Source organism: Leptonotus elevatus, chromosome 12 (genome assembly GCF_054856555.1).
Source record: "Leptonotus elevatus isolate MCC_2025b chromosome 12, RoL_Lele_1.0, whole genome shotgun sequence".
Taxonomy (NCBI): domain Eukaryota; kingdom Metazoa; phylum Chordata; class Actinopteri; order Syngnathiformes; family Syngnathidae; genus Leptonotus; species Leptonotus elevatus.
The window spans coordinates 23,466,039-23,484,716 of record NC_141250.1 but is presented as its reverse complement, the minus strand read 5'-3'; the positions used below and the strand labels follow the sequence as shown (position 1 = coordinate 23,484,716).

Here is an 18,678-nt window from a genome sequence, read left to right as displayed (position 1 = left end):
TTGCATCACTTGATTTCTCAGAACCCCCGAGCATCACCATTGACCCAGACGTGAAAGACGGCCTGTCAGTCCGGGCGGGAGATACAATTGTAGTCACCGCTTCCAAGATTGCCGGCAAACCTCCGCCCACCGTTGTCTGGTCAAAGGCCGGCCGTGAGCTCAAGAACTCCGACATTGTCACCATCACCAGCACTCCGACATCCTCCACTGTGGCCATCAAGTACGCCAGCAGGAAAAACACCGGAGAGTACACCATCACTGCCAGTAACCCATTCGGCATCAAAGGAGAACACGTCAAAGTGAAGGTTCTGGATATTCCCGGACCTCCGGGCCCCATTGAGGCCAGTAACATTTCCGCTGAAAAGTGCACCCTGACCTGGCTCCCACCAGAGGAGGATGGAGGCTGCTCTATTAAGTCTTACATCCTTGAGAAGCGAGAGACCAGTCGCCTGCAGTGGACCAAGCTGGCTGAAAACGTCATGGACTGCAGATGCGTCGCCAGCAAATTGATCAAAGGCAACGAGTACATCTTCAGGGTGTCTGCGGTCAACCAATATGGCACTGGAGACGCAAGCCTGTCTGGTCCAGTAAAAATGGTCGACAGTTATCGTAAGTTCAGTGAATATTATACATGTTTCAAGGTGCTAATTGTAACCTCACTGTATTGGTCAGGTCACATTACTAACAATTACAACCATCTTTGCATCCGCAGGTCCACCAGGTCCACCATCAACCCCAGAAATTGATAATGTCAGCAGGAACTCTGTCACCATTTCATGGAGGAGACCACTGCAGGATGGGGGCAGTGACATCAGGGGTTACCTTGTAGAAAGGAAAGAGAAGCGAGGATTGAGGTGGGTCAGGGCGTCGAAGAGAACAGTCCCAGACCTGCGCTTTAAGGTGCAAGGCCTAAGCGAAGGGGTCGAGTATGAATTCAGAGTGACTGCTGAGAACAAGGCTGGCTTCGGAGAACCCAGTGAGCCTTCGCGTCCGGCAATGACCAAGGACATCGTGTGTACGTAGCTCATGAGTAATAATTATTTAGTTTAAGCCACATAATGTTGTTTTTCAACAAGTTTTTTTTCCTGTTCACCAGATCCACCAGGCCCTCCTTCCAACCCTAGGATTGCAGACACCACTAAAACGTCTGCCACCTTCACCTGGGGTCGACCTCACTATGATGGTGGCCTGCAAGTGGATGGATACATTGTGGAATATAAAAAGGAAGGACATGATGACTGGGAGACAGAGACAGAGTACCACCTGAAGGCTACTGTATATGTTATCGGAAACTTGCAGAAGCGAGGCAGATACCATTTTAGAGTCAGAGCTGTGAATTCTGAGGGAATTGGTGAACCTGCAGAGGTTGAAAAAGTAACAGAACTTGTGGACCAGGAGTCTGTTCCCGACTTTGAGCTGGACGCCGAACTCCGGAAATCCCTGGTAGTCAGGGCCCGTACGTCAATCCGTATATTTGTTCCCATCCGAGGCCGTCCTGTCCCAGATGTCACCTGGAGTAAAGATGACGTCAATCTGAAAATGCGTGCACATATTGACACCACTGAGTCCTACACCTTGCTGGTCATTCCTGACTGCACTAGATATGATGCCGGAAAGTACAACCTCTGCCTGGAGAACGGCGCCGGAAAGAAGACGGGCTTTGTAAATGTGAAAGTTCTGGACACGCCAGGGCCCCCGGTTAATCTCAAACCCAGAGAGATCGCCAAAAACAGCATAGCCCTCCAGTGGGAGATCCCTATCATTGACGGCGGCTCTAAGATTCACAACTACATTATTGAAAAGAGAGAGGCCACAAAGAAGGCCTACACCGTCCTGAGCACCGACTGGCAAAAGTGCTCTTTCAAATTCACTGACCTGGAGGAGGGAGCTTACTACTACTTCCGAATTTCAGCTGAGAATGACCTGGGCGTCGGTGAGCCTGCTGAAACCCCCGAACCAATCAGAGCATCTCAGGCTCCTTCTCCGCCAGAAAACCTGTACATCACGGATGTTACGGCTGACAGCGCCAGTTTGGCATGGACCAAGCCTCTTCACGATGGCGGTAGCTTGATCACGGGGTATGTCATTGAGGCCCAGAAGAAGGACACTGTGCACTGGTTCCATGTTGCTGCCATCAAGGCTCTGGACTACACTGTGACAAATCTGATCGAGGAAGATGAATATACTTTCCGCATAATGGCGGTCAATGCTTCAGGTAGAAGCGATCCACGTGAGAGTAGACCAGCGATTATCAAAGAGCAAACGTCAGGTCCGTCATTTGACCTACGTGGAGTCTACCAGAAGACGGTCATTGCCAAGGCTGGAGACCGTGTTAAGGTAGAGATTCCAGTACTTGGAAAACCCAAACCTGTTGTTTCTTGGAAGAAAGGAGACACAGTCCTCAAAGAGACACAAAGAATTAACACCGAAACCACAGCAACATCAACCATTCTCAACATCAGCGAGATCAAGAGGACTGATGGAGGCCAGTATTCAATGACCGGCAAGAACATGCTGGGCACAGTGACTGAAACAATCACAGTGTTAGTCCATGATATTCCAGGTCCACCTACTGGTCCCATAAAGATGGATGAGGTCTCATCCGATTATATCCTTATGTCCTGGGAGCCCCCCGAGAATGATGGAGGTGTTCCCATCAACAATTATATTGTTGAAATGCGGGAGACAACTGGTACTTCCTGGGTGGAGTTAGCAGCCACTGTCATACGTACCACGTTTAAGGCAGCCCGGCTCATCACTGGAACTGGGTATCAGTTCCGTGTCAAGGCCCAAAATCGATACGGCACTGGACCATCCATTGTCTCTGAGACAGTGGTGGCTACCTATCCATTTGATGTCCCAGGCCAGCCAGGGCCTCCTGCAGTCACATCTCACAATAAGGATGCAATGACTCTAAGCTGGAACGAGCCATCTTCAGATGGAGGCAGTGCCATTCTGGGCTACCACGTGGAACGAAAAGAGAGGAACAGTATTCTGTGGCAGAGGATCAACAAAGCTCTTGTAGTAGGAAATATCTTCAAATCAACTGGCCTGGTTGATGGAATTGAATATGAACACCGTGTTATTGCTGAAAACTTGGCTGGTCTCAGCAAACCCAGCAAGCCCTCTGACCCATTGTATGCTTTGGACCCGGTAGATCCACCAGGCAGACCTTTGGCGCTGAACATCACCAGACATGAGGTGACTGTTTCATGGACCAAACCAGAGGCTGACGGAGGATTTCCCATCACCGGATACACTGTGGAGAGGAGAGAGCTGCCAAACGGGCGGTGGCTTAAAGCCAACTTCAACAACATCCTCGAGACGGTCTACACAGTCAGCGGTCTGATTGAAGACAGCGTTTATGAATTCCGTGTGTTGGCTCGCAACTCAGCAGGGGCTGTGAGTGCACCTTCTCAGCATTCAGAAGCTATCACGTGCAGGGATGACATTGAAGAGCCCCGGCTCGACGTCGACTCCATTTACAGTGGCAATGTGGTCGTCATGGCCGGAGAGATGTTTACACTCGAGGCCAATGTGACGGGTCGGCCCATCCCCTCGCTTGTGTGGACCAAGGACGGGAAAGAGCTCGAAGATACCGGAAAATTGGAGATAAAGATATCACCTTTCCACACAAATCTGATCAACAAAGACTCTTTGAGAAGAGATGGTGGTGCATTCACCCTTACTGCCAGTAACCCCGGTGGCTTTGCTAAATTCACTTACAATGTCAAGGTCCTTGATAGACCCGGACCGCCTGATTCCTTAACGGTTACTGATATCGCTGCAGAGAAATGTGTTCTCAACTGGCTGCATCCGACACATGATGGCGGCGCCAAGATTGAATACTTCATCATTCAGAAGCGTGAAACCAGCAGGTTGGCCTGGACAAACGTGGCGACCGATCTCCAAGCAAACCGGTTCAAGGTCACCAAGCTTCTTAAGGGCAATGAGTATGTCTTCAGAGTTATGGCTGTGAATAAGTATGGCATTGGAGAGCCGGTGGAGTCCCTGCCAGTCATCTGTGCTAATCCCTACGTTCCCAGTGACCCACCCACGCAGCCGGAGGTCACGACCATCACCAAGGACTCAATGGTGGTTTGCTGGGAGCGCCCCGAACAAGACGGAGGTAGCAGAATCAACACTTACATAATTGAGAGAAGGGATAAAACTGGACTGCGCTGGGTCAAGTGCAACAAAAGGACTGTAACCGACCTTCGATTCAAGGCCTCTGGCCTCACACCGGGTCACGAGTATGAGTTCAGAGTTTTTGCAGAGAACAATGCTGGCCTGAGCCAGCCGAGTCCCTTGAGTCCGTTCTACAAAGCCATGGACACAATCTTCCAGCCTGGACCTCCAGGGAACCCTAGAGTTCTAGACACAACCAAGTCTTCCATCACCCTTGCTTGGAATAAGCCTGTCTATGATGGTGGTTCTGAAATCACTGGCTATATTGTGGAGAGCTGCCTGCCTGAAGAGGATGAATGGACAATTCACACTCCTAAGAAGGGATGGACAGCTACCTCGTTCACTATCACTGGCCTGAAAGAGAACCAAGACTACAAAATCAACATCTGTGCCACCAACTGCGAAGGTGTGGGAGAGCCTGCTGCTGTCCCCGGAACGCCGAAAGCTGAAGACAGGTTACTACCCCCCGAGATCGAACTTGGAGCGGATCTCCGTAAGGTGGTCTGTATCAGAGCCTGTGGCACACTTAGACTCTTTGTGCCTATTAAAGGCAGGCCAGCACCTGACGTCAAATGGTCAAGAGAGCACGGGGAGTCCCTGGATAAAGCTATCATTGAAGTCACGTCATCATTCACTGCTCTTCAAGTTGAAAATGTTGACAGGTTTGACGGTGGTAAATACATGGTCACTGTGGAAAATGCCTCTGGAAGCAAGACGGCTTTTGTTATCGTTAGGGTGCTAGACACCCCTGGAGCACCTCAGAACCTTCTCATCAGGGAGGTTACCAGAGACTCAGTCTCGCTCATTTGGGATGCGCCTTTAATTGATGGTGGCTCCAGAGTCCGTAATTACATTGTTGAGAAGCGTGAGTCAACCAGAAAGGCCTACTCCACTGTTTGTGCAAACTGTCACAAATCCAGCTGGAAAGTTGGAGAATTGGAGGAAGGAAAGGTGTACTTCTTCAGAATTCTGGCTGAGAATGAATACGGTATCGGCCTCCCAGTGGAGACGTTTGACGCAGTTAAGGTGTCAGAGAGGCCCCTACCTCCAGGAAAAGTGTCCCTCCGCGAGGTGACCGGCACCAGTGTCACACTCACCTGGGAGAAGCCCGACCATGACGGTGGCAGCAGAATCACTGGCTACATTGTTGAGATGCAGGGATGTGAAAGCGAAAAGTGGACCCAGGTCATGGCGGTCAAGACTAACGAGGCAGTTGTCACCGGTTTAACACAGGGAGAGGAGTACATGTTCCGTATATCGGCAACTAATGAAAAGGGAGTTAGTGATCCACGTGCTCTCAGCATGCCCGTGGTGGCCAAAGATCTGGTTATTTTGCCAACTTTCAAATTGGCTTTCAGCACCTTTAGTGTGTTAGCAGGAGATGATCTGAAGATTGACTTACCTTATGCTGCCTGTCCCAAAGCAACCGCAACCTGGTTCAAAGACGGCGTCGCCCTCAAGGAGACAACAAGAGTTAACGCTGAAAGCACTGACAAGAACCTTCTCCTGGTCATTAAGGAGGCCTGCAGAGATGATGTGGGTACATATTCCATCAAATTGATTAACACAGCTGGAGAAGCGACTACGAACATAAATGTGCTAGTCCTAGACAAGCCAGGCCCTCCAACTGGCCCGATCAAGCTGGATGAAGTCACTGCAGACAGTGTAGTCTTGTCCTGGAATCCACCAGAGTACGATGGTGGCTGTAGCATCAACAATTACGTTGTTGAAAAGAGAGACACGTCGACCACTAACTGGCAGATCGTATCAGCTACAGTGGCCAGAACCACTGTAAAAGCTGTTCGTCTGAAGACCGGATGTGAGTACCAATTCAGGATTGCTGCAGAGAATCGATATGGCAAGTCCTCAGCGCTGCTCTCTGAAAGCATCGTGGCTCAGTATCCATTCGACGTACCCGCTTCACCGCGTTCGGTGGTTGTCCAATCAGCCACCAAAGAGACCATGCTGGTTGTATGGGATAAACCCAGCAGTGATGGTGGAAGTAAAATCCTGGGCTACCACCTGGAGCTCAAGGAGAAAAACAGCATTTTGTGGGTGAAGCAGAACAAACAGCTCATCCCAGAGCCCCGATTCAAAGTGGTTAGCCTGGAAGAGGGTATTGAATACGAGTTCAGAGTTTACGCTGAGAACATTGTTGGCCTAAGCAAGGCAAGTATCGTGAGTGAATTGCAGGTAGCCAGAGACCCTTGTGACAGACCAGGAAAGCCGGAGGCTGTCATTGTAACCAGAAACCAGGTGACCCTCCGATGGGCCAAACCTGAGTATGACGGTGGCATAAAAATCACCGGGTATGTGGTGGAGAAGAAAGAAGGTTCCGGCCGCTGGATGAAGGCCAGCTTCGCCAACGTCATTGAGACTTCCTTTGTTGTCACGGGTCTCACTGAAGATCAGATTTATGAGTTCCGTGTCATTGCCAAAAATGCAGCAGGTGTCAGCAGTCAACCATCTGACTCTACTGGAGCTATCACTGCCAAGGATGAGGTGGATCCACCTCAAATTGACCTGGATGCCAAATACTCCCAGGCTGTGGTTGTGAACGCTGGGGAGTCATTCAGGCTTGAGGCAGCGTTCTCCGGCAAGCCTGTACCCACGGTGCACTGGATGAAGGATGGTCAAGTCATGAGTGAAGCAGCACGCCTGGAAGTTAAGAACACAGAATTTGTAGCCTGCATTGTTGTCAAAGAAGCCATTCGTGTTGATGGAGGCCAGTATACTTTGCTGGTGAAGAATGTAGGTGGGGAGAAATCTGTGAACATTAATGTCAAAGTTCTGGACAGGCCAGGTCCACCTGAGGGTCCTATTTCAATCTACGGTGTCACTAGTGAGAAATGCTCCATTTCCTGGAAACCACCTTTGCAGGATGGCGGTAGTGATGTTTCCCATTACGTTGTTGAAAGGAGAGAGACGAGCAGACTGGTTTGGACAGTAGTGGAACAAAAAGTTCAGACCCTGAACCTGAAGGTCACCAAGCTTCTTACTGGTAATGAGTACATCTTTAGAGTGATTGCAGTGAACAAATATGGAGTCGGTGAGCCTCTGGAATCCGAGCCCATGATTGCCAGAAATCCGTTTGTTGTCCCCAACCCACCAACAGAAGTAGAGGTCTCCACGATTACCAAAGACTCCATGGTAGTGACCTGGGAACGACCAAGTAACGACGGTGGTAGTGCCATCCAAGGTTATGTTGTTGAGAAACGTGACATGGACGGTGTTAGATGGACCAGGTGCAACAAGCGCAACGTGAGCGAGCTCCGTTTCAGAGTTACTGGGCTCCTAGAAAACCACAGCTACGAATTTAGGGTCTCAGCCGAGAATGCTGCCGGCATTGGAACACCCAGTGCCCCAACAACATATTACAAAGCTTTGGATCCTATCTTCAAACCAGGCCCACCAAACAATCCCAAGGTGGTGGACACGTCAAGATCTACTGTTTCCCTTACCTGGGGTAAACCCATCTATGACGGTGGCTGTGAGATTCAGGCCTACATTGTAGAGGCGTGCAACAGCGTGTCAGATGAGTGGTTTATGTGCACTCCTCCTTCTGGGATCGCAGAAACGTGGTTTACGGTGACAAAGCTCCTGGAGAAGCACGAGTATCAGTTCAGAGTGTGTGCCATCAATAAAATCGGTGTCGGTGAGCAGGCTGATTTTCCTGGAAAAATCACTCTGGAAGAGAAGCTTGAAGCGCCAGACCTGGACCTGGATGCCGATATGAGGAAGATGATCAACATTAGAGCCGCAAGTACACTTAGGCTCTTTGTTCCTGTAAGAGGGCGTCCATCCCCCGAGGTAAAATGGGGCAAGGCTGATGGGGAGCTTAAGGAGACAGCCCTAATTGACAACACGGATAGCTATGCGTCCCTTGTGGTTGAGAACGTGGACAGATTTGACAGCGGCAAATACACACTTACTGCAGAGAATGCCAGCGGAATAAAGTCCGTCTTCATCAGCGTCAGAGTTCTGGACTCGCCAAGCCCTCCAAATAATCTCTTGGTGAAGGAGATTACAAAGAATTCTGTCACGCTGTCATGGGAGCCTCCGCTCCTCGATGGTGGTTCAAAGATTAAGCAGTACATCGTGGAGAAGCGGGAGAGCACGAGGAAGGTTTACTCTCCAGTCACCATCTGCAATAAGATGACCTGGAAGGTGGAACCTCTCCCAGAGGGTGGAATATTCTTCTTTAGAGTGCTGGCTGAGAATGAATACGGTGTCGGTCTGCCCGCTAAAACCATTGAACCCATTAAGATATCTGAGAAGCCGCAGCCCCCCGGTAAAGTCAGCGTTGTTGATGTTACACACAGTACTGTCACCTTGACGTGGGAAAAGCCTACACATGATGGCGGCAGCAGGATAAGCCACTATGAAGTCGAACTAGCTCTAATGGACACCGACTCTTGGTCTGTTTGTGCCAGTGGAAAGGCAACGATGGCCCTGGTGAGTAACCTGCTCAAGGGAGAAGAGTATCAGTTCAGAGTGGTTGCTGTCAACGACAAGGGCAAGAGTGACCCCAGGCAACTGGTTCATTCGGTTGTCGCCAAAGACCTTGTGATTGAGCCTGCCGTCAGACCTAAAATGAGCAGCTACAGTGTGCAAGTGGGACACGACCTCAAGATTGAAGTGCCAATTGCAGGCCATCCAAAGCCGACCATCTCTTGGTCCAAGGATGGAGCTGTCCTCAAGCAGACTACCAGGGTAAATGTCACAGATTCAGCACATCAGACCACACTTACTATAAAGGATGCCACCAGAGAGGATGGAGGAATGTACAGCATTACTGTTGCCAATGATCTGGGATCCAAGGAAGCCACTGTTGAGGTGATCACTTTGGACAAGCCCGGACCACCTACAGGTCCTGTCAAATTAGAGGATGTCAGTGCCGAGAGCATCACACTTACATGGGAACCTCCTACTTATACAGGCGGCTGCCAAATATCAAACTATGTTGTTGAGAAACGAGATACAACCACCACCAACTGGGTAGTGGTGTCGGCCACTGTGGCAAGGTCAACACTCAAAGTGGGCAATCTGAAGACCGGCGCTGAATATCAATTCAGAATCTATGCTGAGAACAGATATGGCAAGAGTTATGCCATTGATTCTGACCCGGTTGTGGCTCAGTATCCATTCCAAGAACCTGGGCCACCGGGTACACCGTTTGTGTCTTCATACACTAAAGACTACATGGTAGTGGAGTGGCACATATCTCCGTCTGACGGAGGCAGCGCTATTTTGGGCTATCATCTTGAAAGGAAAGAGAAGAACAGCATCCTTTGGACCAAGATTAACAAAACTCTAATCCAAGATTGCAGGTTCAAATCCACTCCTCTGGAGGAAGGCATTGAGTATGAATACAGAGTGTATGCTGAGAACATTGTTGGCATTGGAAAGTGCAGTAAAGTCTCAGAGGTCTATGTGGCCCGCGATCCGTGTGATCCACCTGGCTGTCCAGTGGCACTGATAGTGACCAGACATTCGGTGAAGCTCAGATGGACGGCCCCGCAGTACAACGGCGGAAGTCTAATTACTGGCTATGTCGTGGAGAAACGTGATCTTCCTGAAGGAAAATGGATGAAGGCCAGCTTTCAAAATGTCATGGACCTTGAATTCACAGTGGCCGGCTTGACAGAAAACAGCAAATACGACTTTAGAGTCATTGCAAAAAATGCAGCTGGGGCTGTCAGCAAGCCTTCTGAGAGCACCGGATCCATCACAGCAATAGATGAAGTTGACCCACCCAAGTGTGAGACAGACGCCATGTACAATCAAACCCTTGTCATCAATGCTGGGGCAACATTCAATTTAGAGGCCAAAGTGGACGGAAAGCCCATTCCCACGGCTCAGTGGTTTAAGGGCGATGTTGAAGTGGAAAACTCGTCCAGAGCTGAGATTAAAAATACAGACTTTAAGGCTCTTCTTGTTGTGAAGGACGCCATCAGAGTGGACGGCGGACAGTACACACTGGTACTGACCAACGTGGCAGGCAGCAAGACTGTCCCCTTCAGTGTAAAGGTCCTCGACAGACCAGGTCCATCGGAGGGTCCTCTTACTGTCAGCAATGTCACTGAGGAGAAGTGCTCACTCTCGTGGCTTCCTCCAAGGCACGATGGAGGCAGCGGCATTTCTCATTACATCATTCAGAAGAGAGAGACGAGCCGCCTGGCATGGACCATGGTCTCCAGTGACTGCGGCGCCACCATGTTCAAGGTCACCAAACTCTTGAAGGGTAACGAATACATCTTCAGGATCATGGCAGTCAACAAATACGGTGAGGGTGAGCCTCTGGAGTCAGCTCCAGTTATCATGAGGAATCCATTCGTCCCCCCTGGCACACCGCAGGAGATTGAGATCACCAACATTACCAGAGACTCGATGACTGTTTGCTGGAACCGCCCTGAGAACAACGGAGGCAGTGAAATTGTTGGCTACATTGTGGAAAAGAGAGACCGGGCTGGCATAAGGTGGACCAAGTGCAACAAGCGCAGGGTAACAGACTTGCGTTTCCGGGCTACGGGACTAACTGAGGACCATGAATATGAATTCAGGGTTTCTGCTGAGAATGCAGCTGGTGTGGGTCAGCCAAGCCCCGCCACACCTTACCTGAAAGCCTGTGACCCCATGTTTGAGCCTGGCAGCCCCACCAACGCTCATGTGACAGACACCACAAAGGACTCCTTAAGTCTGGCCTGGCACAGGCCCATATATGATGGTGGCTGTGAGATTCAAGGTTACGCCGTTGAAATTACAAAGGCTGATGAGGAGGAGTGGATGATTTGCACGCCACCATCTGGAGTCAATGTCACCAAATTTACCATCACCAAGTTGATTGAGCACCAGGAATACAAAGTGCGCGTCTGTGCCATCAACAAGCTGGGCATTGGTGAGCCAACCGAAGTCCAGGGCACAGTTACGCCTGTGGATCAAATGAATGCTCCAGAGATGATTCTGGATGCAGAACTCCGAAAGGGGGTTATTGTCCGTGCTGGAGCCCCATTGAGAATTGGCATTCCATTCAAGGGTCGCCCTACACCCGAAATTAGCTGGGCCAAGGAGGACAGCGAACTACCCAGTAAAGTTCAACTTGAGACAGGAGACGACTACACGCAGCTCTCCATCAATGTCTGTGACAGAGATGATGCCGGAAAATACATCCTTAATCTGCAAAACAGCGCCGGCACCAAATCTGCATTTGTGTCTGTCAAAGTTCTGGACACTCCAGGAATGCCCATGAACCTCACCGTCAAAGATATTAAACGGGAGAGTATCACCCTAAGTTGGGAGCCCCCTCTCATTGACGGTGGCGCAAGAATAAAGAATTACCTGGTTGAAAAGCGTGAGTCCAACAGGAATGTTTACGCTAATGTGGACAACAAGTGCACAAAGACCAGCTACAGAGTTACTGGCCTCACAGAGGGAACAATCTATTACTTCCGTGTCCTTGCCGAAAATGAGTTTGGTGTTGGACTGCCAGTTGAGACGACAGACTCAGTTAAGACCTCTGAGCCTCCTTTGTCTGTTGGTAAGGTCACTTTAACCGAAGTCACTAAAACAACTGCCTCGCTGTCATGGGAGAAACCCGTGCACGACGGAGGCAGCAGGATCATCGGTTACTACATCGAAATGCAAACTATGGACTCCGACGAATGGGCGGTGGCCACCACAACCAAGACCTGCGAAGGCACGATCACAGGCCTCAGTGCTGGACATGAATATCTTTTCAGAGTATCTGCCTTCAATGACAAGGGTAAGAGTGACCCAAGGCCTCTTGCTGAACCAGTCATAGCTAAGGATTCGACCATGTTGCCCGAATTCAGGATGAGATTTAACACCTATAGTTTGCAAAATGGTGAAGATTTGAAGATTGAGATTCCAGTGATTGGACGTCCAGTCCCTAAAGTGGAGTGGAAGAAAGAAGGACAGGCTCTGAAAGAGACAACCAGGCTAAACGTATCTGGTACACCTACATCTACAAAACTGTGCATCAAGGATGCAAAGCGGGAGGATTCAGGCAAATACACCGTCACAGCCACCAGCAATCTCGGAACTGCAACCGAAGAGATTACTGTCATTATTCTTGATAAACCGGGCCCGCCCACCGGTCCTGTGAAGATTGACGAAGTGAGCTCCAATTATGTGACACTCTCCTGGGAACCACCAACGTATACCGGTGGCTGTCAAATTAACAACTACATTGTGGAGAAGAGAGACACAACCACAACAGCTTGGCAGATTGTGTCTGCAACCATCGCCAGAACAACCATCAAGGTCAGCAACTTGAAGACTGGCGTGGAATATCAGTTCAAAGTGTCTGCTGAGAACAGATATGGTAAGAGTTCCGCTATCGTCTCGCCACAAGTCATGGCTCAGTATCCGTTCAGTGTGCCCGATGCGCCAGTGACACCCGTTGTAACCGCTGCGACCAAGGACAGCATGGTTGTGGAGTGGAAGCCACCCGCAAACAATGGGGGAAGTCCCATTCTTGGCTACCATCTGGAAAGAAAGGAGAAGAACAGCCTCCTATGGACTCGGCTCAACAATCTGCTCATCCCTGATCCGCGTTTCAAGACTGCGGAGCTGGAGGAGGGCATTGAGTATGAATTCAGGGTTTATGCCGAAAACATTGCAGGACTGAGTCCGGCTAGCAAGGTTTCAGAAAGCACAGTTGCTCGGGATCCCTGCGATCCACCAGGCACTCCCGAAGCCATCGAAATAACACGGAACCATGTAACACTTCGGTGGACCACTCCACCGTATGACGGAGGCAGCGTGATTACTGGCTACCTGATTGAAAGGAGGAAGCACCCTGATACTCGCTGGATGAAAGCCAGCTTTACCAACATAATTGACACGCAGTTCACGCTGACTGGCCTGACTGAGGACTGTATTTATGAGTTCAGAGTTGTTGCCAAGAACGCAGCTGGCATATCCAGCCTTCCCTCTCCAAGCACAGGCGAAATAACTGCCAAAGATGAAATTGAGGCCCCTGAAGCAACCATGGATTCCAAATTCAAGGATCTAACGGTTGTTCATGCTGGTGAGACTTTCATCATTGATGCCGACTACACTGGCAAGCCTCTGCCAGACGTCACTTGGTTGAAGGATGGAAAGGAGATTGACAAGACTACGCCAAGAATGGAGATCAAGACCACGCTCACGCGCACCGTCTTGACAGTGAAAGACTGCATCCGAACAGATGGCGGACACTTTGTTCTCAAACTTGTAAATGTCGGAGGAGTCAAGATGATCCCAGTTAACGTTAAGGTTCTGGATAGACCTGGACCACCGGATGGCCCGCTAGAGGTCAAAGGTGTCACTGCTGAAAAGTGTTACCTGCATTGGAACCATCCCTCGCAGGACGGCGGTGCCGGAATTTCACACTACATCATCGAGAAGAGAGAAACCAGCCGTTTGTCATGGACTATGGTGGAGCCCAAGATTCAAGCCATCAGCTATAAAGTCACCAAGCTGCTACCTGGAAATGAGTACATCTTCCGCGTCACGGCTGTCAACAAATATGGTGTTGGAGAGCCACTGGAATCTGAGCCGGTTGTTGCACGCAATCCGTTCACCACTCCAAGTGCGCCGTCCACGCCAGAGGCTGGTGCCGTAACCAGAGACTCCATTGTGCTTACCTGGGAAAGGCCGGAGAGCAATGGGGGAGCAGAGATTGAGGGCTACATCCTTGAAAAACGTGACAAGGATGGCATCCGATGGAGCAAATGCAACAAGAAGAGACTGACTGACCTGAGATTCAGATGCACGGGTCTCTCTGAGGGCCACTCTTATGAATTCAGGGCTTCTGCTGAAAATGCCGCTGGCGTGGGCACACCCAGCGCACCAACTCAGTACATCAAGGCACGTGATGCCATTTACCCACCAGGACCTCCAAACAACCCAAAAGTCATCGACCATTCCAGCACAACAGTCTCCTTGACCTGGACCAGGCCTATATATGACGGCGGAGCGCCCATTAGTGGTTACATTGTCGAAATGAAGGAAGCTGCACTAGATGAGTGGGTTATTTGCACCCCGCAAACTGGTGTGCAGGCTACGAACTTCACCGTGAAAAAGCTGAGGGAGAACGCCGAATACAATTTCCGCATCTGTGCCGTTAACTGCGAGGGCGTGGGAGAGCACGTAGACCTGCCTGGCTGTGTCATTGCCGCGGAGAAGCTGGAAGCCCCAGAAATTGAACTTGACTGTGATCTGAGAAAGATGGTCAATGTCAGGGCCACAGCGTCCTTGCGTCTGTTTGTCACAATCCGAGGGAAGCCTGAGCCGGAAGTCCGGTGGTCAAAGGCAGATGGCACTCTGAACGAGCGTGCCCAGATAGAGGTGACAAGCTCCTACACCATGTTAGTGATTGAGAATGTCGACCGATTTGATACTGGCAAATACGTACTGACGCTGGAGAACATGAGTGGTTCAAAATCAGCCTTCATCAACGTCAGAGTCCTGGACTCACCTAGCGCCCCAACAAACCTTGAGGTGAAAGATGTGAAACGAAATTCAGTGTCTCTCTCTTGGGAGCCTCCTCTTATCGACGGAGGGGCAAAGATATCTCATTACATCGTGGAGAAGAGAGAGCAGAAGAGAATGGCGTTCACTAGCGTCAGCAGCAATTGTGTGAGGAACTCTTACATGATCTCTGAGCTACAGGAGGGAGGCCGCTATTACTTCCGTGTGCTGGCTGTAAATGAACTGGGTGTGGGTCTGCCTGCCTCCACAGAACAAGTCAAAGTTTCTGAGGCTCCTTTGCCTCCTGGCAGAGTTCAGCTGATGGACGTGACCCGTCACACTGTCACTCTGTCCTGGGAGAAACCTGACCATGATGGTGGCAGCAAGATTACAGGCTACATTGTGGAGATGCAGCCCTACGGAGACGAAATGTGGAGTTTGTGCAGTGAAGTTAAATCACTTGAGGCCACTGTCGAAGGCCTCACAACAGATGAGGAGTACTTTTTCAGGGTCGTCGCAATTAACGACAAGGGTAGGAGTGACCCCAAACTTTTAGCTGACCCCGTGATTGTGAGAGACATCACCGTGCAACCCATCGTCAACCTGCTGTTCAATACGTACAGTGTTAAAGCTGGAGATGACCTGAAGATTGACATTCCCTTCAAAGGCAGGCCGCAGCCTGAAGTGTCCTGGAAGAAGGATGGCCAGGTGCTGAAGCAGACGACTCGAGTCAATGTTCTCACCTCACAGACCTCATCTAGAATCTTCATCAAGGATGCCACAAGGGAGGACGTAGGAAAGTATGAGATAACCCTGACTAATTCAGTGGGCACTACAACAAGTGAAATTTCTGTTATCATTCTGGACAAACCGGGCCCGCCCAGTAACATTCAGCTGGATGAGGTGAGCGCTGACTTCATCTCGCTGTCTTGGGATGCTCCAACTTATGACGGAGGATGCCAAATTAATAATTATGTGGTGGAAAAGAGAGACACAACCACAACCATATGGCAGATTGTGTCTGCTACTGTTGCCAGGACCTCAATTAAAGTGTCCCGTCTCTCTCAGGGAACAGAGTACCAGTTCCGTGTTGCAGCTGAGAACCGATACGGCAAGAGTCACGCTGTTGATTCCGCTCCTGTCGTTGCTCAGTATCCATTCGAACCTCCGGGCTCTCCCGTCAACATTCGTGTTTCCCATGCCAACAAGTCTGGCATGCTTGTTGTTTGGGACAGACCAACCAGGGATGGAGGAAGCCCCGTTATTGGTTATCACATTGAATGCAAAGACCAAAGCAGCATCCTTTGGACGAAGGTGAACAGAGGTCTTCTGGCTGAGAGCCAGTTTAAGATGACTGGCATCGAAGAAGGCTTGCTCTACCAGTTTAGAGTCTATGCAGAGAACATTGCTGGAATTGGGCCAGGCTCTAAAGCCAGTGAGCCAGTGGCAGCAAGGGATCCATGTGAACCTCCTCACAACCTCAGAGTCACCAACATCACAAGGACTTCGGTCTCCCTCTTCTGGGAGAGGCCAGAACATGATGGTGGAACCAAGATTACCGGCTACATTGTTGAACGCAAAGAGCTTCCAAATGGCCGCTGGCTGAAATGTAACTTCACCAACCTCCAGGACACTTACTTCGATGTCACGGGCCTAACTGAAGACGTCCAGTATGACTTCCATGTTATTGCTAAGAATTCTGCTGAGATTTTAAGTGTACCCTCCGAGAGTACTGGACCTGTAACAGTCAAAGATGATGTAGATCCACCCACAATCATCTTGGAAGAAAAGTTCAGACAGCTGCTTGTCATTAAAGCAGGAGAAATCATTCAAATTGACGCTGAAACCACTGGGCGACCACTTCCTGTCGTCTCGTGGTCTAAAGATGGAAAGGAGATTGAGGCCAAGGCCAGATGTGAAATCACAACCACAAACTTCACAACTACCCTGCTGATAAGCGATGCTATCAGGAGGGACTCTGGCCAGTACGTCCTGACTCTGCACAATGTAGCAGGAACCAGGTCTGTGGCTATCAACTGCAAGGTTCTGGATAGGCCTGGACCTTCTTCTGGACCTTTGGCTGTATCAGGCCTGACAGCAGAAAAATGCACCCTGACCTGGGGCCCTCCTCGGGAGAATGGCGGCGCTGATATTTTACATTACATTGTCGAAAAACGGGAGACGAGCCGACTTGCTTGGACTCTTGTCCACGGTGACATGAAGGCCACCACTTGCAAAGTCACCAAGCTGCTTAAAGGAAATGAGTACATCTTCAGAGTGAGAGGAGTCAACAAATATGGGGAGGGCGAATCCCTTGAAAGTGAGCCAGCAAAAGCCATGGATCCGTTCACAGTCCCTGCTACTCCCACTAATGTCCAGGTCACCTCGGTTACGAGCGAGGCAATGACCATCTGCTGGGAAAGACCGGTCTCTGACGGTGGCAGCAGCATTGCTGGCTATGTCATCGAAAAGAGAGAGAAGACCGGCCTTCGCTGGTGCCGTGTAAACAAGAAGCCGGTTTATGACCTCAGAGTCAAAGCATCACACCTTCGTGAGGGCTGTGAGTATGAGTACAGAGTGTTCGCAGAGAATGCTGCTGGCCTCAGCGCTCCCAGCGTTGCCTGTCCACTTACCAAGGCTGAAGATCCCCAGTTCTTGCCTTCCCCACCCGCTAAGCCCAAGATCATTGATTCAACAAAGACCACTGTCACCCTGTCCTGGAACAAACCCCTCTTTGACGGTGGAGCACCTGTGACCGGGTACCGAGTTGAATACAGAAATACTTTGGATGATGAATGGGCAGTCGGTGTCCAGAACACCAAGAATACAGAGTTCACAGTGGTGGGGCTGACACCTGGTGCCGAGTACGTGTTTGTGGTCAAGTCCATCAACAAGATTGGAGTCAGCGAACCCAGCCCAGAGTCTGACAAACAGCTGGCCAAGGAACGGGAAGAAGAGCCCATCTTTGACATAAGCAATGATATGAGGAAAACACTTATTGTGAAGGATGGCAGCTCGTTCACCATGACAGTGCCCTTCAGAGGCAAACCCATCCCCAGTGTCACTTGGAGCAAGCCAGACGTTGACCTAAGGGTCCGTGCTGTCATTGACACCACGGACACCTTCACGTCAATCACTTTGGAGAAAGCCACACGCAATGATGCTGGAAAATACACAATCATCTTGTCCAATGTGGCTGGCACAGCCTCCTTGACCCTCAATGTCAGAGTCTTGGATTCTCCTGGACCTCCGGCATATGTCGTGGTCAAAGATGTGACCAAGAACACTGCGACTGTGACATGGGATACTCCGGAGAATGAAGGAGGAGGACCCGTAAAGAACTATCTAGTGGATATTCGTGAGGCCAGTAAGAAGGGCTGGACTCAGTTGACTGACACGTGTCATAGGTTGACATACAAGGTGTCAGACCTGCAGGAGGGCGGAGTGTACTACTTCAGAGTGACCGGCGAGAACGAGTATGGCATAGGAGTTCCCGCTGAGACCAAAGAAGGAACCAAGATCACAGGTATTGGACTTTTCACTCACTAATGCCTCACAGAATGTGACAATATTAGATCAGCGTAACCTGTTTCTTTCTTGTTCCAGAAAAACCAAGCCCACCAGGGAAGCTTGCTGTGACTGATGTAACCAAGGAGAGCGTAACCCTGGCTTGGGTCAAACCAGAGCAGAGTGGTGGCAGTAGAATAACTGGATATTTGGTGGAAGCGTTAGAGAAAGGCCAGGAGAAGTGGGTCAAGTGCGGCGTAACCAAATCCTTGGTATACACAGTGTCTGGTCTGAGGGAGAACACAGAGTACTTCTTCAGAGTCCGAGCTGAGAATCACGCGGGATTCAGTGACATCAAAGAAATGATCAGCCCAGTGTTGGTCAAAGACCAACATGGTAATTTACAGTGCCTTTTTTTTTATTGTATCAAACATATTGCATGTATTTCACAAAATTCTAGAGATTTTTCAGTTTTCTTGTCAGATAGGAAATTCAGTGTTACAATTT

The 18,678-nt window shown here is 50.1% G+C and overlaps 1 protein-coding gene across 1 annotated transcript in view; it reads left to right on the top strand.

The window, feature by feature from the left end:
- ttn.2 (titin, tandem duplicate 2) overlaps positions 1–18,678 on the top strand; it is a 218,087-nt gene that overhangs the window by 172,816 nt on the left and 26,593 nt on the right. Inside the window, exons 212-215 of the mRNA XM_086090619.1 lie at positions 22–609; positions 713–1,015; positions 1,097–18,190; positions 18,271–18,567. Of these exons, the coding sequence (XP_085946745.1) occupies positions 22–609; positions 713–1,015; positions 1,097–18,190; positions 18,271–18,567 (18,282 nt within the window). The remainder of the gene's footprint in view (positions 1–21; positions 610–712; positions 1,016–1,096; positions 18,191–18,270; positions 18,568–18,678) is intronic.